Below are 21,291 nucleotides of genomic sequence, written 5' to 3'. Positions count from 1 at the left end.
CATAGGAATACAAGTATCATTACCATCTTGTATCAAAGTCTATGGCGCTCACATTTTGATTTGCACTCACACAGTCTATGTTGTTTTTGCTGGACATAACTTTGGTTTTTGCTGTGGTTATGTTTTGTGTCCACATACTGTACATGTAACGGATACATGTGCATGACTTATTATAGTCTCAACAACACTGTTGCATGAATTTCCTATGAAGTATTTTAACTCAAAGTTCAGCCATTTTAATGTTTTACAGGAAATTAATCATTGTTATAAATCTCATATTTACAAATGTCATATTCCTGCTTTAGTTTCTCACTGTCTATTATTACCACTTTGTATTTTGAGATTTAATATAACTATGGTTACTGAATTTGTAATTAACACACATTTGCCTTTAAATTAGCAAACATTTTAAAATGGGACCTTAAAATGTAACTGTATCTTAATCATTTGAAGTGATGTCTTATATTAACTAGATTTATAACTGTATTACCATTGCACATCTGTCGTATCATTGATTATTTGACTCCTCAGTTAAATAAGACCCCATAACATTTGTGACATATTGGCACATTATAATATAAAAGACTTCACAAGCAGTGGAATCATTAGTACATGATGTAGTTAGACATCATTTAAATTGACTTTTATTCAAATGTATTTCAGAAACAAGTTTTTTTTTTTCTTGTGGCAAAATGTACACTGTGTACAGCATTTTAGTTTTGCATTTTCAGTCTTGAGTGGGCTACAAAAGCTTTAACTATTTAGCAGTTACCATAGTTACTATGAGGCTGAGCAGCAACACTGTGTCTACACATTTTTTCAGAATATGTAAGAGTGAGACTATAGTTTATGTATGTGTTCAATGGCTTAGGGTTAGGGAAAGTGATATAGGATATGATGGGAAATGATAGATGCACAAACATGAGGATTAACACACCTAGAAGTAGTATTACATCGCTATTTACATCTCCATGGATTGCTCAGGCTTGCTCAGGCACTTCTTCTTACTTCTGAGTATTGTTGCCTTGTGCCTCCATCCACAGCTGGTGATAACATATGTTTTGGATGAAGAGATTGCAATCAGACAGTGTCTAACATAGGTGTGCAAGATGCACTGAAGATGGATTGTAATCTGATCTCACAAAACATCTTCACAGGCGGTCAGGGACGCGTGACAGAGAGCTGGATTACAGTGTGTACTGTGTACTGTATATTGTAGACAAGCTACATCAGATATAAACAGTTTAAATGCATGCTCCTGTACTGTACAAAACACAGATAAAAATGAATTTTAAATCTGAAATGTAAAATAAAATGTGAAAATGTAACAATGACATCAATGATTCCAAGAGTTGGAATTATTTCAACTCTTTTAAACAGCTCAAAAACATTGTAATGCTGTTTTTGTACGTGTGTGAGGTTCTTGTTGTGTCTGTTTACAGAATACATTTAAATTCATTGAGGGCTCAGGCAGACTTTTGGCTACAATCTGTTGCAGTATTTGTAGAAACAATACAAAATATGACTAAATACATAGTTCCCGGAGTGTTTGCATAGCATATATTATGTATGTTTGTTCTGTGTATGCTTCTGTTAGCAGAAGCCTATATGTTGTGCGTGACATTTCATTTTACTGCAGAGTCAATTTGCAGATTCTGCTGCTTGTTATTGTAAAAATTGTCTCATCAAGTTGCTATTTATCTCCATTTTCAGGTCCCAGCACCACATGCCAAGAGGACTCATGTGCCAACCAAGGCGTGTGTCTTCAGCAGTGGGAGGGCTTCAGCTGTGACTGCAGCATGACGACATTTGGAGGACCACTGTGTAATGATGGTAGGATTCAACTTCCTGGTTCTATTCTTCATATAGTTTTGTTTATTTCATTTGGGCCTAACGAGTATGTAGTACAATCAAATTTTTGGTAAACTTTGTGTGAATATTAGATGGTGACATGCAATTAAATGAAAAAAAATGACATGCCTCATATGCATCTCATAGCATTAGATGCATAATTCACTCCATCTGTTAAGATAATTAAAATGCGTCCAGGAAAATCTTGGCATCAGACGTTTAAAGGTGGGTGTTAGCATCAACAGCAGGGCCATTTTTGTCCTGTGCTTTCAGCTCATTATTGTTTCCTGTCTGCATACATTTGCAGAATTTGCTTTGTAAATTCTCCAATCAAACTAAGTAAAGGCCCCAAACTGTGCTGCATACTGTAACTGCAGACTGATATGTTGTGACTTGGTCAATTAGACGGAATCTTGACAGAGCTTTTTTTATTTATTTCAGTAGTTCTCCTTTGAATATATATTGTCTTTGGGAGTTGAGAGCTGTTGTGCCTCTGTAGGGCAGAAAAGTCTGACAGTTTAGTGAAAGCTCATTAAAGTTTGAGAGATGTACCACTAGAGGGAGCAACAAACATTGTGTTCTGCTTAATAAAACATCATCAGCAAGTGAATCGAGCAGAAGAAAATGACATAACCAGAAATGCTTATTATCTTAAAATTTCACCAGAATGCATGCTGTTGAGTATTGCATTGACCAGTAATAGCAATTACAGCTTATACACATTATACACATTCCAAACTTACTTTTTGAGCCACATGATGCAATTTTAAAGTTATGTGATATTAATCTCTCTCAAAGACAGTGAAATTGGCATTTAGTTTAAGAGACTGTGGGCTCATTAATGTTTAGCTTTTGAGAGAACCAGGGTAATGTCTGCCCCACCTTTAGAAAATGGGCTACTTTCTTATGCAAAACGTGCACAAGGGATTTTGTTTGGTCATTATTTTCTTCTGCAGCGGTTCACACAGTAAGGGGTGAATAGGCAAAGTGCTGAACTGCATTAAGGAGAAAAGAACAGAGTGGGCACTCTGGAGATGACACAAAAGCAGAGGAGAGAGCAACATAAATGTTAATGCATTCTGTGTCACTTCTACCAGCTTGATAAGACCCCCATCTTTTGTTATCAACAGAAGGTGTTAATAGATTCCCGTGCAGCCTCATACCCTGAACATATCTGCTGCCTATGATAATGCTCAAAGTACTGTTCTGTCCGCGAGATGTGAGCTGGAGTGCAGCTCATCCTCATCCAAGCCCTCCTCTGCTCGCTTTACTCTGCCTTTCATTCCTCAGACCTTGTTTGGATCAGCAGTGCAGTAGGGTTGTGCAAGAGGTGTTGAGGGATATTTTTAAAGCCAAACTTCTCGTGAACCTTCCTTGTGCATTAAAAGGAGAAGAAATCCAGTTGGGAGCTTTTTTTTTCTTTCCTTCTGTCATACATATTCATCCTGAGCAGGCCCATAGAGCTCATTTACAGCTGCGGGAGCAAAACAGTTCACAGGACATGTATGCATATATTATTTCTGAGCAAAAGTGCTGTACCTGCTGAGTGCAGTTACTGCAGCTTGTCTCATTATTCCTGCTGACCTGACAAAACAATCGGACGGATCAATGTGCAGGCCCAAGGGACGCAATATGTAACCACAAAAACATGGTTTCCGAGAAATCTCTTTCACTATGGGTGAACTGAACTAGTCCTCAGAATAGTGATGCAAGGCATCCTCACTCTGACAAGGAAAATCTATGAATAGGAAGAATGAGCTAGAGATGGTTGGCTTTTATCTGTGCTGATGGATTGTCATGGGGATGGGGTGGGGGGGTGGATGAACAAGAAGAAGGATCTCTGAGGAAAAAAACACTTTTTATCGGATATATTTGCATAAGCTGAAATGCAGGCAATTTACAACAGAGCAGTGGGTCTCAGAGAAAGCAACTTGCATGGGGGGCTCACCGCATTTCTATGTATTTCTCTAGCGGGTAGTCTTGGCACCATGCCTTCTCACAAGGAGAAAAAACTCCATTTCACAGTCCCCAGCCCCATAACATTTACAGACAGGATGCACAGCTGTCAGTCACAAATCACAAGGGAATTAATATCATTTGTGGTTGCACAATACTATCTTATTGTTGAGCTCATGTAAATTCAAAATGTAAAGAATATTTTGCATCGATACGTATGTACAGTTGGATGTAAACTCACTGTTAAGCTTCACTTTTTTTCCTAATGTTTAACACACTTTTAAAAAAAAATCTCAGCAGTAATTTGATCAATTTGTTATGAGGAAACACGTCACAACAGCAAACCAAGACAGATAGCAGCTCTTAGGCCTTTCTTTTGAAAATGCAGTATGCTTATAAGCTGACTACAGATATTTGCACATATTTTAACAGTTTAAATACTTTAATACTTCATGAGTTTAAACCTAATAAGTATGAGAACTTCAGAGATAGTGAATAATGTTGATATTGTTATCTTAAGAACAGTATATTTGTCTTTAGAGATCAATTCACAAATGCTGATTTGAAATTGATACTTTGCAATCAGCAGTTGATCAATCATCAGTTAATTGTGGAGTCTCACCCTGGGAATGTTCTAATTAGTTGTGTTTGGATCCTTAGTAGCACAAGGAGGAGCCAGAAGAACCTGACTTTTTTTTTTTTTTTTTTTTTTACAGATTGTCTGTCTCTAGCAATACTATTCGGATATCGTGAAAGTTTCAGCAAATATGACAAAAAAGTTATTTTCAGAAATTAGAGACATCTCTGAGATGTGAAAGGACTTTTCTTATTTACACATATTATGTTCCCATATCAGAAATATCAGATGACATTATGTAGATAGTTACCCATTAGTAATGTGGCTTGCTCTTTGTAAGAGCATCTCCATGGCTCATGTTTTGATTACCAGTTTTGCTGTTTCTATTGCTTTTTTAAACACTACAATGTGTAGCATTTATCCACAAGGACACTCTGCACTTGGTTTCAATTTTTTAGTGCAGTCCACCATTTCTTGGCTGTGCCCTGAGTGTGTTATGATAAAAGTATTTCAACTTTCACTTCAGAACGTCTCACTTCAGAATGATTGGCAAGCTGATGACATAGCTATAAAAACTATCTTCAGATCTCTTCATCATCTCTCGAACACTTCACGTCACTGATGTGCCAGTACTTTTTCTTTCAATGAACTGTGGACAGGACGTCTTTGAGTTGTATTTTTAGAAACAATTATCCCCACTGGATACCTACAGTCAGTGAAACTAGGGGGAAAAAAAACAAGCCATACAGGCCAAGATGAAGCAAATTTCTCTCAGATCATTGTGCATGTGAAATGAATTATGATGGTTGTAAATGGTGTTAAACATCCGTTTGGTCTAGTCACTGCAGGCTGTTTTTGATGCCAGTAGGAATAAAATGGCATGTGGAACACATTTTAGTCAGTGACTCAGACAACAGGCACAGCCTGCATGGATCTGTATGTGATGAAATCATCAGTGCTGTTCTGCATGCGCAAAACGATGCTGGGAATCAGCCAAAAGCACAACATTACTAGTGTGTTCTTCTAAGCATAGAGTATGAGTTAATATAGCCATGTTGCATTTTGTTTCTTCTGTTATGTCCACTGGGGTTTGTGAAGTGTTCTAGTTTCCATTCAGAAGCTAGCTTGGTTTTAGTGTGTTTGTGGGACTTAAAAACTCCAGTCTAGACCTCCTCAGGGAGTTTGCCTGCAGTGGTCAAGCATGTGAGGATAATGTACAGAGACAAAACAGAATGGTGTTTGCTGTTGAGCTAAAGTGGGTCGTGGAGAGGCTACATCGAGGGCTATGCCTGGCGTTCACGCAATTTTTGTCTCGCCTGGTTGCTCCTGCGCCAAGTCTTATAGCCAGAGCTATTAGCGCCATGTCAATATTGTATCAACAATGGAGGCTGTCTGTGGGTCTAGTCTCTATTGTCTCTGCCCAGAGGGCAAAGACATGCCCCTCACTTGATATCTAATGGGTCTAAGTCAATGCTTGTTCTTGTGTCTTTGTACCTTGCAAATAGTCCGTCTGGGCCACAGCCTCAGTATCTACTGTGTTATCAGCAATAGACATGGTTCTGATATATTTTAAGGCATATACAGAATAAAGTAAAAGAACACTATTTCTGTTGTGCAGCTCCTCTCTGTGTTGTAAAGACAGCTACTATATAACCCACACACTGACATTGTTGCATCACTCGACAAAAGCAAGTCTCGAATTAAATATTTAAAAAAAAAGACTAGAAGCTCAGAATCTATGAAATCTAAGAAAGCTGAAAACAACCAATTCTCAGTGTAGTGGACTTCACCAACAGTTATCTACTGTTAAAAAAATATTGTGTCAGGTCCAGTTCTCCATTTTCTACATTTTTGTAGTCAAATTAGTCAAAAATAGCATACAGAATTTCCAATTGTTTGCCCCAGTTTACCTTACTATAAATCTCCAGGCATTTTCCTAGATTGTTCTTAACAAAATAGGTCACTTGTCATGACTATCTTCCAGATTTTACATGCATACAAACACACACACATACACACACTACACACACACTTGTGCAGGAAGTACAGCAGACAGTTTTGTCCTACTCCTCTGTGGTGGCACGCAAGGATTAGACCACTTAGTTTGGTTTCGATCGAAAGGGACACCCAGTCCAGTTGTGAGGCCAAGGGGATATGAGGCACTGGAGTAAACAGCCTGCTGTCACGTGGAAGTAATGTCCTCTTTGCCCTGGATGTGGCCCTCTTTTAATGCAGCTCAGCGAAACTAATCTATGGGCCTGAAAATATTTGGGTTTTTCAGTGCGTATTGAAAGCTTGGCCTAGCTTTGAACAGCTATTGTGCCCCAAGATATGAGAGAAGCAGTCTTAAGTGCTTCTGTGCATTCACTTCAGTAACCATTTCTTTAAATGTGCACACACGCTTACAAGAATTGTGGCACGTCTAGTGTAATTTTTAACAGATCCGTGTATCGCAGCTGAAGGCTTTACAAATGTACAATCAAATGAGCATACCATGTTATCAATGGAGAATGTTTTTGTTTGCTTCATCACCCTCTAAATAATACATGTATTTTCTAGTAATTGGTAATTGGTACTTTCTTTGTACACATCATAACTGTGCTATATACGAATAATTGCAGATATGGTATGCTCATATTAAAATTGTCAGCAGATCCTATGAAAAGACCAAAACCATCAATGAATTGATCCCACATCCCAAGTATTGCTTGCTTATCCAAAGCCTGATTATGCTCATTCCTCTGTGTCATAGAGCTCTAAATGTTGTCCCAAAACTAATAAAAAAGACATCAGTAAACTATCTAGTGGCACTGGGTGGGTGACATGTTCCTTCATTACAGTGAGCATAGTAACAGTAGTTTAATTTGATTAAATTTCATATACACTACACATTACTCACTACAGCACCAAATGTGTATTAATTTATCTCTGAAAACAATCCCTGGCACAGATTTGTAGGTACATGTATTTTAAAGAAATGCTTAATAATTGTCTTTTTTAAAATACCAAAACCAAAAAACAAACAAACATGTAACTATGTATTTGTGAGGCATTTTTAAAGATTCACATCTGCAGAGGGAAGGGCTTGGGGCCACAGAAAGGTAGGAATGTCAGAAGGTATATCGAGGCATGGATGAACACCTTGACAGTTTTGCTGTTTTTTTTCTGGGATTTGTTGACACAAAAAAAAAAAAAATATACAGTATAGAGAGAATATTACCAGCCTTATATTTAAACATATAATTATGTTTAAATAGATGTGGGATCAATTCATAATTATATTTTAATAAGTTTTATTACAAGCTCCCCTGCTACAGAAGACAGGGAATTGTTTGGAATCAGTCATTTATTTGAAGTTTTATGCTATGTCTAGATCCATTTTCACACTTATACAGTATGTGCCAATGCCTGAAGCTGTATACTAGGATGCAGTATTATTTTCACACATTATATTTCTTAGCTGCTGTTTGCTGTTCCAGATGGATGAGTTGCACTGTTCCTCAAGATTGTTATCATTCCCAAGCTATTGAAGGATGCTTAATTGTTTCGTCTTCTTCCTCTTTCTCCAATACCAGTGGTCACTTTCTGGCTTTATTATCGTCAATCATTTTCTTCATGCTAATTGAGTATCTGAATTTAAGGGTGTATCTGTGACAGAAGGCAGTGGCCATATTTGGGTAAAGGCTGTTGGCATGGCAACCAGGTCTCCCTTTCTCCCACCGTGGATGCTGTAACATGTCTGTAACCTTGCCCAAGCAGTGAGATCTCTGCAGGAAGGGGTGTAGAATCACTAACATCTTTTAGTTGGCTTTGTAGAATACCGAATTCTTATGAATTTGACTTACACACACACCAACAGATGACCCAATAGTTCACTTAATTGATGGTAAAACAGAATACAGCTGTAAAGATACATGACACTTGCTTATTATGTGATGTAGCTACATGCTGGCACGGTGACATTAGTATGGAAGAGCAGCAGAGTCTGACGTATGTCGGATTGCTTCATAAGACCATGCTGCTGTTCATATGGTGTGACAGAGCTCTGATGTGTCCTCAACAATACAGACTCAGTTGGGGAGAGCACATCTCATGTGTTTGCCTATTACAAGAGTTTCTAAACATTACTTTTGTGTCAATGAACAGTATGTGGTCAGCTCAGAGTTGCGCATAATGATTACACACATTTAGCTGTCTTCATTGCAATCCCTGCTGTAATCAGAATCTCATCTGGAACTCATTGCAGTGCAGTGGTGAGAACCTAATCTTTGAGGTGGTTTTTATTAATTGGTAGCCCAGAGGGGCATGTTGACAGGAAATAAGAAGCTGTTGTTTCTCCACAACACAATACTAATTAAAGTGTTGACTAGATGACAGAGTATCTGCTAAACTACCCTGCTGGGTGATGCGCTGACACTGTGAATACTCCCCTCTGTCTCGTAAATTCACACTATTGAACATGACACCGGAGGAGAACTGTGGCAAGAATCCAAAACATCCCTAAAGAAACACAATTGCTTGCTTCTACATAACTATTTTAAAACTTTTGATTGCTTCTGTTGATGGCCTATGAACAATTTCACAGTCAGAAGTCATTCAACTGAAGAGGAAAATTTGACTTTCAGTTCAGTGAATTGCAAATTGAGATGCTGATGGACATTGTAATAAAAACATGCAGTCAGAAAAGGAAAAAAAAAAAGATGCAGTATGTATATCACAAGCAAAACTTCTAACAAATGCAAGTGCTAACTGAAAGAGTCTTAAAATGAATATATATTATCAGGCGACCAAGCTGAAATTATACCACTTAACTGCTGAGCATATGAATTTTAAGCAGAAGATACATGTCCATAGTGGGTGATGGCTGCAATTTTGCTCCAACTGTGACCACAGACCTAGGGAATTCTAGGGAATTTCTGCGGCATCAACTCTTGATGTGACATAGCCAACGTACCACATGATAAGTCTGACTGAACTGTGAATTGTACGGTTGAAATTTTCTAAACCTGCTTAACAGAGGAGTTGTGAGGTGGGGGAAACGTAAGATGTGACCCTCCATGTGTCAGGAGTGAACATGCTGCAGTGCTGCTTTTGATGTTGACACTACCAACAATGGCACCGCAGCAAGCTTGTTTTCTGTTCCAATGAGACCACTGTGTTGTCTCCACAGGGGTTCCTGTTGCAAACGGATCTTTTTTTGCCTCACAATAATGTACCACAAAAGATGTGGCTCTCCATTTTGAGCAGTGCAATGTAACATCATCCAGCAACACAGATTTTGTCTATTTGAATGCATGCAAGTACACGCATCAGAAAAGAATACCATTGTAAAATCTTGGAAGGTCAGTTTTACTATCGTGCCAGTTTGCTACGTACCTTGTCAGCCTTGATATAAATGTGCAAGTCAGTTGTACAATTTGGCCTCAAAAGTTTAAAGACATACACGATAGAATGGTGTCTTGGCTTTTGATAAGCCTTTGAGGTGGGCTTGCTTTGTATTTCATTTCCATAACTTTGCAACACATCCTGTTTGTTTTCCAGTAGTGTAACTGTTGGTGTGAAAGCCCCCAGGTCGGTACTTAAGTTCTTAATTAAGGAGCGACCTGGAGAAGGACAACAGTGCTGCTAGAAAACTAAACATCTACTCCTAAACACTCTGAAATATGATTCACTACACATCATGTACCATACCTTTCAGTACAATCACAGAAAATGAAAGAGCTTCTGTTTCAGGAGCAGCTTGCCAGCTAGTCTCCATTGCAAGCAAACAACTATTTAGTATGACTGAGCATAGCTGAGTGCTCCAAGTAATACTAACAATATGCACAAAGGACTTAGACAATCTCCTCCCTTCTTCCATCATGCAGAGATCAATAGAACTTACTCGTCTAAATTACCCTTGAACATAACTAATTTCTAAAGTTTTTTTATGTATGAAGGTCAGATTCCATGGAAATCCCCTCTTATCTGTGGCCAGTTAGGGTGGTGAACACGCATAGATCACTCACTGTCCTTGCCAACGTCAGTCTCAGCAACAGAGCTGTTCTGACTTCTGAGTGATTGAGAGGAAAACTGTTGGACAGGCTTGTTGTTCTTGTTGGGTTTGGGTGGTTCCCCCTAAAACTGATGGCCACACTGTCTCAATGTTGTTGATGCCTGGAGGACAGTGGCGGCACATCAGGCAGCCTTTGCCTGTGACGCCACTTTTTGAACCAGGGTCAAAAGGCACTCCAAAGATGACTCAACTTTGCAATACACAAGGTGTTTCATCTTGCCCTTGTTTGGTATGACTAAGTCAACTAAGAAGCAAACCTGGCTGGAAATGGGAGCAACTCACTCAGAATGTGTTCCTCTTCCCAGCTTGGTAGCAGGTTTGCCCTACTGTCAGCTGTTCAAACATACAGTTCAAAACAGTATTTGGACTTAATAATAATGTTTCCTCCTATATTGTTCTCTACAGCCCATCCAAAGTACACCCTCTGTGCCATGCAACAGTCATTGTTTAGATAGTCCTCTTTACCTAGGTCCACTCTCTCATGTCAGAATCTGGTCAGAAGTATCAGTAACAGTATGCCCAGCACAGCTTTACCTTCTGTTTTAACACAGCAGCACTGTGCAATACTTCTTCTCAATCTTCAGCGGTATGCATTTCTAACAGAACACCTTGTGTGAAGCACTCCTGCGTTGTGTGCCATAAAGGTGGGAGCTATGAGAGACAATCCAACCCCCTTATCCTGTGTGAAGATTGATCTCATTCACCTGATTCATATTTCCTGAACAATTTCATGTTACTTGAAAGATAGGGAAGAATAGGTCTGAAAAACACACAGCAAAAGACACTTGAAATGTATATCAGATGTAATGCACTTGAGGTTCAATATGGCTTAAAGTGCACTTTGAATAAAGAGTACTGGAGATGAATAGCAGGATTAGTAGTGCTCATTGATTTAAACTTTGTGTTGAAGGAGATCATCTTTCATTGTATGCATATATTCATGACTACATGTAGACTCTTCACCTGACCACTGGTCACATTAAGAATGCCTTTTAGTCTAAGAGTGCTATTTTTGATGATGTTTTCAAAACCAGAACAAAACCAAGTGTTCTGTAGTATGTCTTTATTTTGGAGTTTTTCGAAAAAGGAATGAACTTTAGTCAAAAGAAGGAAACATTCTTCTCTCTAAGTTATTTGAAAGGAGTGGATTGTTTATGAATACAGAAAAATACTTTATTTATTTTTTATTTTTATTAAACCTCTTTGTTGTCCCAGTTTGCTGTAGTGTGGCAGAGTGGTTCGTTAGCAAAGAATCTGTGGGCTCCTGAAGGGAGACACAGTCCGTCCTTGACCTGTTCAGGATGAAGCGCTCTGTGAAGGGAACTGATCTACTTTGGACGGATTTCAGGAAAGACAGACAGAGACAGACACAGTACCCCGGGTGGCCCACTGCATCTTGGGAACTGTCAGAGGAGATAGAGAGAAAGCCTCCGGAAAGCTGCCGACCTGTGACCCCTATCTCTCTTACTGACAGTTAGGATTTGGTTTATGCATTTGCAGACACATCATCGTCACTCATAGACATAGGCACTCACTGACACATGCATATGTACGTCCTTACACTTCTACGTGCACATATAAACAACCTTTATTTGCACTTAGGTCCAAGGATTTCTGAATGTTATTTTCTCTGTGCTTCATCTAAATGTGTATTTGAATGGATTTATGAATTCTTTTGTGGCATTGTTTATGCCACAAAAATGTTCCTAACATCAGGCGGATTCAAAAGCATCCCTCAGCAGCAGAATCCAGTGAGTAAAAGGAGCAAAAGGAGCCTATTGACTATACAAACAGCTCAGTATGCAATGAAAAAAAAAATCCATCTGTTTATCTTTCATATATGTAGTTTGGGCCTGCTCCAGCCGTGGTAATGGAAAGGATGCTGTGTGCAGTGTGTACATGTGTGCATGTTGGAATCTTTGTATATGCGTATGTGCGTTTATGCTAAACAAGAGAAGAGAAAACAGTATCATCATTTGGATAATCATATGAATGTGCTTTTATGATAATAAATTGTTATGCAGAGAAAAATCTGCATTATATTCAATGGTTTATGTGATAGTCTACATCTGTACAACACAAGATAGTCAAGTACAAAAATCAAACCAGATAACTTATATATCAACGGTATTAACGGTATCAAAAGAGCATATTTTAAATGAGGTTTTTATTTTAATAACTTCATTTAGTAGCTCCATTGAATCAATTATAATGCCTCAGTCATTTGAGGCAAAATTAGAGTAAGGATGAATGAGAATTGATGTTGTTTCTTTGTTTTGCCCTAAGTGAAAATGAAGTCATTCCATTACACCACCGTGCAATGCCATTTGCTGATTTGATTTTACAACACTAACTGTGCATTATTTCCTATTAGTGGGCTGTTTTATCAGCTTGAGTGGTGTTATTTATGTAGTCTTCACAGCTTGCATAATGAACAGTGTGTGCAACACAAATCTCTATGCGATACATGAGGGTTGCTGCATTTTGCATAAGCCATGATATTTGATGTTAGCTGATGGTGCCTGATTTTCCTTAGCTTAAAGTACATGCATGTATGCATCTATTTCTTTAATACAATATTCATCCACTGTGTGAAAGGAGCACATGCATGACAGATAGATATCCATCAGAAGAGCTAATGGACGAGGGTAGTCATACTATGGTGACAGTTTCAACTTTAAATGGCCAGTGTGTAAGATTTAGGGGGATCTATTGGCAGATAACAGAACAGTAGCTTATAAATAGGCCCTTTTTCAGTTTCACATCCACCATAGGTTCTCCTACATGCTTGGAAGTGGATGGTGAGGTGAGGGGATATTTAGTTGGTTTCAGGCTGTAATGTCACTGCTAGTTGAATCCTACACATTGGACCTTTAAGCCTCAGGGCTCTGCAGCATGAGAGCCAGCCTAAGATGCTGAGGTGCAGAATGAATTGGAAACCAACCAAGTCAATGCCTTTTTGACCCGCCGAGGTCAGAGTTTACTTAACTCACTTAAAGTGATACAGTAGAGCGATCTGACAGAGAGGTACCCTGATGAAACTCCCCCTCTGCTAACGCAAACAGTATTGACACTCTGCCCTCCCTCTGTGTTGAAGTACTGTACAGCATTTGTGTTTGTGTTGAGTTTTGACTCCGTGTATCTGTCTGTTCTTATCATGTCACATCTCTGGATGACTAAGACGGCACTCTGTTTCTATTCCTGTACACTTGGACACATTAGCATCAGTGCACTGTGTGCTCCTCTGTCTCTCTCTGTAGCATTTGTGAATCATGTTTGGATGAGTAATGACATGTTTGATATTCACGCAACACTCCCCAGCTGTGTAAAGAGCTCAGGTTTAGTATTTTATGTCAATGCATGACAGACAATATTAGTGTTGAATACCTACACGTCTTTCGTCTTTGTGACGAAAGGATGACACTGTATATGATGTAGCTGTAACGGCTGGCTGTCATTGAATCACAGTTGGTTGCTTTTTTGGTCGCTCACTGCTGCTTTATATCACAGAATCTGACAGCATTTACATTTCTCAGTCGATCAGATAAACATGTCATGAAGATCAGGTGAATCTTTTCCAGCCTGGACTTGGCTCCCTACAGTGTTCCTACCAATGTATGGCATAACCCCGAGATAAAGGCTGTCATTGGTAGGGGATACACATGTCGCAGTGCCTGACACAGATGTGTCCCTCCATCACACAACAGGTATACCGGCTTCATGCATGGCTTGGTCTGCTTGCTTGATCTGCTCTGAGCTAGCAATTACATTTAATACACCAGACTGCACCTGATTAGAAAACACTGTGTAAACTGCTATAAATCTTAGTATTCTGCTGATCATGTAAATTAACATGTCATTAGGTATATTTTCTTGAATGGCTACAGTAAACATCATAGTGGCTGTCAAGGAGGAAAAACATTGGAAAAGTGGTTCTAAGTGCCCCTCTCTAAGGGTCTCTCCATTAAGTGTCGCTTGATGGCCCTTTAACTGATTTAAAGGCCTTGTTGCAGTTGGGTCAGGTACTCTTATGACCACCTATCTGGTGCTCTCCTGCCACTATTTTTCCAGTCCTTCAAAAAATCATCTCATCAGCTCACGGCACTGTGGTTGTGAGTGAGTAGCCGAGACTACGTGTGTCCTTTCATACGCCTTTGCTCTCTAAGGGACTACTACACCCTCCTCTCACTGATCACTTAGTTTCTGGGAGGAAGTCAGCGACACTTTCCAACAGACTTTTGCTTTTTTTCCCTCCCATAACTTTCCTTTATATTATTAATATTTTTTTGTACCTTAAAGAGGAAAAAAACAAACAAAAAAACAACAACTGAGAAATGTAGAATGTAGCTCCAAAGGGTGAAATGTGCTCAAAGCATCAAATGCATCAGAGAACTGCACAATCCTTTGGGTCTTAAGTTGAAACAAAGAAGAGCTGTTTTTGGCTCTCTGTCAAGAAGACATCTCACTAACAGGAACAAAAAAAAGAAAAAAACACTCTAATGATGAAAGTTAAGTTGTGGACGGGGATTTTCTCATTTTGTGGCCGACGTGTTATCATCTGGTTAAAGCCGATGCTGATCTGTAGCTGCGCTGAAATTAGTTTAGGTCGTGGTCCCAGGTGTTTGCTTTTGTGCAGGCAGAGGGAATTTAGTGGCAAATATTTTCCCTGAAGCTGTATGCACGGCTTCTGTTTTTCTTGCTTATCATACTTCAGTTAGCCAATTTGTCATGGAAAACAACTGGAGCAAAGGGCAATCTGCTGAAGGCTTATTGGTATTCTAGTACAGGAGATTTTATAGGAATTGATTAGAACAGCGTACGATAGCGTTGAAGCTTTAATCAGTAGTTCTATTTTATTTTCTGTTGAATGCTAATGATCTTCCATTGACATACTTTATTTAATCAGGAAGTGACATTAAGATCAAACTCTTATTTATAAATGGCACCCGAGTTGTGCTGGATGTGTCAAACATACAGTAAGCTGCTGCCTTTGTGATAAGACCTTCTGTGTACTTTACAGCTTCGCCACTTGGGGGCACAAATGAACAAGTAACTAATGATAAACCTGATAAAGGTATCAGCTCTCTGCTCATGTCATTAACTTCAGGTGCTGCATACTAACATTATTTTCACTAAAAACCCAGTGCAGACTTTTTTTAATATTATTTTTTTAAAGCACTGCAGTGTGCACACATCATACTTCTGTTCACATTATTAAAATACAACTTTGCATAATAAGATCTCCTTTTGTTTCTTTGTAAAAGTTTGCTCTTGAGGACACAGGAAGTCAGGTTGTTGTCCTTGGCAAGCAGCCCTGATAGATTGCCTTATTAGGTGTAATTATGCAGATTGCACTGCTGATAATTATAAAAGTGTAAACACATTCAGCAAGAACATTCCTTTTCACCATTGCAAATGAGAAGCGAGCAGTGGTTCCATGCTGCTGACTTTTTAGCACCAGGTGGCTGCACCAAGTTATTGAGATTCTACAAGGTGAGAACAACACAGTTGCCTAATGTGTGCAGCATCTGCTTTGTACTTCAATTGTTTTTTTTTTTTGCCACTATATAGGAATACATTACCAGATACAGCAGAGAAATAAGAGTTATCCTTATCCGTCCTTATGCCAGATGGTAGATTATATTTATCTCACCGGTTATGCTCATCTTATAACAATAAAGTGTCTGTTCTGTACAAAATAGTGCCCTCGGTTATAATGTATTTGTACTCAGTAAATGGATCAAGCGAAATGTTCATCATAAGTGTTACACTTAATGGATTCCTCCTTTCCTCAAGGCTTCTTTCATTGTCTTTGTGTGAACGGTGACGTGAAAAAGTAAATAGAGAAGGACACATTATCCTCTGTGTCACGCTGACTAAGTTGGCTTTCTTTGGACATGAAATGCCTGTCTATTCCCTGTAAACCGTAAAGATCGGCTCAGCAGTGCTTACAGCCTTTTTTTCCCCTGCAGCTTAGAACACTGCAGTTCGAAGGGGAGGATGTTGAATGGCCAGTGTGCAAACAGAAGCAGGCACACTGCAGCTGAGCCCTGTGCTCCCCAGTCCTGAACTCTGAACACTGAGCACACTTCCCAGCTGAACCGGATTGTGTTTATCAGCAGGGCTTTTATGTCCACATGTTCTCTACGTTCCCGTAACCCGCGCTGCACACTGAGTCTGCGATCATCATTCCCTCTCTTGTGAGAAATGGTCTTTTATTAGCAGGCGAGGCAGACTTGCCCAGATTCAGCACTCTCTCTGTGGACAGTGCTCAACTGCCAGCTCTAGCACTGTGCGTGCTTTGTTTACATATGTGTGCGAGTGCGCGCATTCATATGTTTGTGTGCCCGACAGAAAGAGAGAGAGGGAGAGTTGCCTATGTGAGCTGCAGCATCATCACTCTTCTAAAGTCTTGTTAACGAAAGACTGCAGAGTCCAGCGAAGAACCTATAGAAAACACTTTTTTTCTTGGCGACAGAGAGGTAAGCACTGGGTTAGTCTGCTTGGCTTCTTTTTATATTAACAGGACTTTTATCATACAACTACCACAAAAGACTCCACAAAAAGGTGAAAGAGGAAAAGAGAGACGGAGTGGTAGAACAGGTGGAATCTGAAGGAATGACATGATAAAAGTAGAAACAGAAATAAATCCAGCCAGTCCTGCATTCTTTCTTCCTTTTACTGCTCATGAATGTCCACACAGGCTGAAGAGGGAAAGTGGGGAGAGGTTTTGAAAGGAATCAGGGCTGGGGGACATAGCTTCAATTCCTGCTATTCTGCCTAAATAGGCTCTTCCTCTGTAATGCACTCAGGCTCCAGTGATTCGCTATGTGAATGCTGCCCATTTGCATAGCCACTCTCCCTCCTGCTTCCTGGCTGGCTGTCGAGGCTCCCCCTCCCTCTGTCCTCCTCCTCCTTCTCCTCCTCCTCTCTCCTCTCTTCCTCTTGCGCACATCTTCTGGAACGGCGCTGCCGATGCTGCCTATGTGTGAGCGTGTGTGTTCCTGCCCAGGGCTGCTCTCTCAGGTACTGTCGTTGCTATTGCGTGGTCTCATTGAGAGCAGAGATCTCTAGATGGGGAACGGGTGCGCTCCTTGGCACAACTTACAGGTGCAATCACGCTGTCTCCCGCGTGCTGCTGCAGCTGTCCGACACATGCAAATGAGACTCGGATTTAACTATGGTCCCATTCCTCTGGACATCCTTTGAGACCACTGGAGGAGGAAAGGGAGGGAAACTCAGAATGTCTGTCTTGGTTTTCTGAAGAGATTCACTTTGCACAGGTGCTCTTCCGAAGTTGGCTTTCTCTTTTTTCCCTGCTTTTTTCTTCTTTTCTTTTTTTTGGAATATTAACAGTTTTTGGTGGGGAAGACGTTTCTAATTTTGTGAAGGTTTGACAGAAGGAGAAAGAGAGAAACAGAGAGAATAAGGGAACTAAGGGAATTGGAGCAAGCTGGGATTTCTCCATTGCTGTTTGAGGTTGCCCTAATTTCTTGAGTGAATGTTTTTGATTGTTTTTGTATGATGATTTCTGAGACTTTTTTACCTTCCTGGGTGCTGCTACGGATTTCCTAACTGCAAGAACAGCAAGAGGCTTTTTTCCCCCCACAACCGACATTTTGTGTATTGTCCCTTTTGCTTTTTTTTTTTTCTTCTTCTTCTTTCTTTGCGGATCTGTGCGAGTGTCTCTGGGTTAAGTGAGATTAAGGAAGGTGGGGAGTATGGGGCTGTGAGGCTCACTGAAGTTCCTTCTTGATCTGAAGCCTCATCTGGCCACTCAAGGAAGATGTTCGGAGGCTGGAGGACACAGTTTGCTCCCCTGAGGCCCGTAGCAGAGCCCCTAAATCGGAATTCAGCTTCACTCACCCACCTGGCCTTGTGGATCACTGCCCTGGCTCTGGGCTTTGTGGCAGGGTCAGAACCCGGCACTGTGGAGAATCTCCACCACATTCATCTCTCCCATGGAAACAAGCGTCACCATATTGTGCCTATTGCTATCCACAGATCACCTGCGTCCCTAAGAGCAGGGCACAGTAAGTACTTCCTTGTCTGACCATCAATATATTTTCTGCATACAGTAACTTTTTAAAGCGTTTTTGTGACATTCCAATATTCCTGTTAACGCTAAGCATCAGCTTCATTAACTCTTCAGCGTTCGCTACTGCACATTCGGTCTGAAGATATTCCTCAATATTGTGTGGTTTTTTTGGGGGTCTTTTTTTGGATTCAAGATTCCCCTTCCCAAGGCACATAGAGCTCTGCAAGATGCAGTGGGTCTAGCTTAGATTCATCCCCCTTTTCTCCGTCTCAGCAAAGTGCCCTTAGTCTCTATGTCTGAGATTAACCATATCCCTATCTCCAGATGCTCCACTGTGTCCAGATTAGACAGGATTAGAATGCTGTGGCGCTCCATGTTGCCCCTGGGTGTTTGGAAGAGAGAAGATGTGTTGCCTCCAGCTCTGCAGGGCGTAGAACCGCTTCTGGCCCCTACCCAGTTTGGAGTAGAGACGAGGCCTCTGTGTGGCGAGAAGGTTCATGACACAGGCATTGAAGAATGAGGAAGAACAAGAAAAAGAGGAATAATTTCAGCTATAAGGACTTATATAACCTCACCCCAAGTATTCACGATAGACTGCAGTATGCTTGCCTCAACACAATATGTGTGTGAATGATTTTAGAAATACTGCAGTTTTTTCCCCACTTTTTTTTTTTTTTTTTTTTTTTGCAGCCTCTGCTCAAATTTTACTTGAAGTTTTGAGTGACGCTGATGTTTAAGATTAAGGCAGGGTGAATACTTACAAGACCAAAATACTAATTTCCTCATACTGCCCAAGCATTTTTGGTGACGTAATCACTACTGGTGTAACACTGACGTAATGCTGAGGTACCCTGGATTCCATTGAGTAGACACTGCTTAATAATGTGCAGCAAACCTCTAGTGTTCTCTAATATTAAAGTTTATCAGTACAAGCCATCAAGTTGTGAGTGATATCACCATTACAGAGCAGCACTGACAATTTGAGGTTTTTATTGGACACAGGAGTGGCTCAGAAACAGGACTGGAGTCAGGATCACTGGACAGAGTTAGACCTATACGAACAAGGGAGTCAATGCTCCTCAGTGATGATGAGGGAGATGGGAGGTTTGCTGGCCTACTGAGACAACAAGAGAGGCAATTAGGCCACTCTGCCGTGACCTGTCTGGAGCAGACAACACTCAACTCGCTCCCCGCTCTCCCTAAGGACCCCTGAGGGCATGTTTTGTTTCCAGATTCCACGAGTTAATATCATAGTTATCGTTGCCTCTTCTCTGTGCCATTATTGTGTGAAAGAGAGCTCACAGGGGGGCAAAGAAAAGCTTTTGCAGTAACATGATTACATTTTTGGTTGATCAGCGCACGGAGGGTGCGTGAATGCAAAATGGGAGACATGCTGTTAAACATGGTACCTGGCTCCAGGACAAAGCCTGCTGTTGTGAAGCACCAGTGCTGTTGTCTTAACTGTGCTGCAATTGGTTTCATTTTCATGGGGCTTATTACATGGGGTGTCTCTTTACTGCAGCAATTAAACATGTAGCTGCTTCTTTTTTCTTTTTTTTTCTTTTTTTTTTTTTTTTACAAACCATAGCCCCTCAGGTTTCATTCTATGTTTTTTAACAGTTTCTTTTTGCTACATATTTTCATTTTTTTCATATATTAATCAACAAACACTAGCTGTCTCTCTGCCCCCACCCGACTGTTTCTCCCTCTCATAGCTTTTGGTGTCACTGTCAATGTTAAAATCTAATCCTATTTGCGATACTTATGTAACTGTACCTGCCTTTACTGTTGTCACAGTCTTAATTGATTAGACCAAACAAAGCTAATAGAGTGTTGACAGTTCTATATGCAACTTGCCTCCACCACCATTTCATGAAAATGCACATTTTCACTTAGTATATAGCTAAATGTAACACCTCTGTCTGCCCTAATGGATGGCCATCCATCCATTTGTCTAGATATTCTCCACAACGTGAGCACAAAATTCCTGTGAGTGATTAAAAAAAAAAACAAAAAAAAAACACACACATTACTCTGTGTATATCAGCATATTGTAAGAGAAAACATCCTTTTCTCCCTGTGTTCTGAACTCTGTCACTGATTTATGTGGAAAGAAGAAGAAAATTACCATGGTCAGGATGTATGAAATTGAGTTGGAGTGTGATGCATTGTTTGTTTAGGGCTAGCAGTAATGAGGTTCAGACAGTATCAACTCTGAATAGCAGACATACCATTCATCATGGACAGACTCCCAGAGGTGATAGTCTTCTTTCCCAGCGATGGATACGACACTCGATACGCAGGAGAACTAGGTTATCATATTTTCTTCTGTACCTGCTCTTCTTCATTCATTGAGGCTGGATAGATGAGACGGTCTAATCAATGGGAAAAGTGTTTCAAGCAATGGATCTTTTTAGTGGTAAAACGGACTTTACGTGGATTTCTGTTGCTTGTCTGCTTCTATTAGCTAATGCAGAAGAATGCTGATTTGGCAATTACTGCCTATGCTATGTATCCATGTGCATACCATCCTCTCATATTCATACACCATATGTTAAGTAGGGGGGAACCTACAGATCCATGATGATTATGTGATATGCTTAACATGTCTGAGGGAAACCCCTGCCTAACACATACTCCATCAGCTACTGTGCAAATGGTTTTTGTCTCTCAAAACTGTGTGGTTTGATCAAAGTCTGCGAAGCAATTTAAGTGATTCTAATCAGTTGTAAAGCTCTCCACCTTCAGAGCTAATGGTTGAATGGATTAGAGACAGTGCTCGCCTGCGCTGGCACTGCTGCAGAGAGCGTATGA

The 21,291-nt window shown here is 40.2% G+C and overlaps 1 protein-coding gene across 33 annotated transcripts in view; it reads left to right on the top strand.

Moving 5' to 3' along the window:
• LOC104918691 (neurexin-1a) overlaps positions 1-21,291 on the top strand; it is a 239,659-nt gene that overhangs the window by 120,831 nt on the left and 97,537 nt on the right. For 29 of the 33 annotated variants that reach the window (XM_027272888.1, XM_027272825.1, XM_027272878.1 and 26 more), the window contains one exon: positions 1,714-1,833. In XM_027272888.1, the coding sequence (XP_027128689.1) occupies positions 1,714-1,833 (120 nt within the window). Of the gene's footprint in view, positions 1-1,713; positions 1,834-17,368; positions 18,473-21,291 lie in introns of those variants that run through there. The other 4 variants (XM_019270208.2, XM_019270207.2, XM_010730523.3 and 1 more) reach the window with 2 other exon arrangements.

The sequence above is a fragment of the Larimichthys crocea genome, chromosome III, assembly GCF_000972845.2.
Source record: "Larimichthys crocea isolate SSNF chromosome III, L_crocea_2.0, whole genome shotgun sequence".
In the NCBI taxonomy this organism is placed as follows: domain Eukaryota; kingdom Metazoa; phylum Chordata; class Actinopteri; family Sciaenidae; genus Larimichthys; species Larimichthys crocea.
The sequence above is the reverse complement of the archived record's forward strand: the minus strand, read 5'-3'. Positions and strand labels throughout refer to the sequence as shown.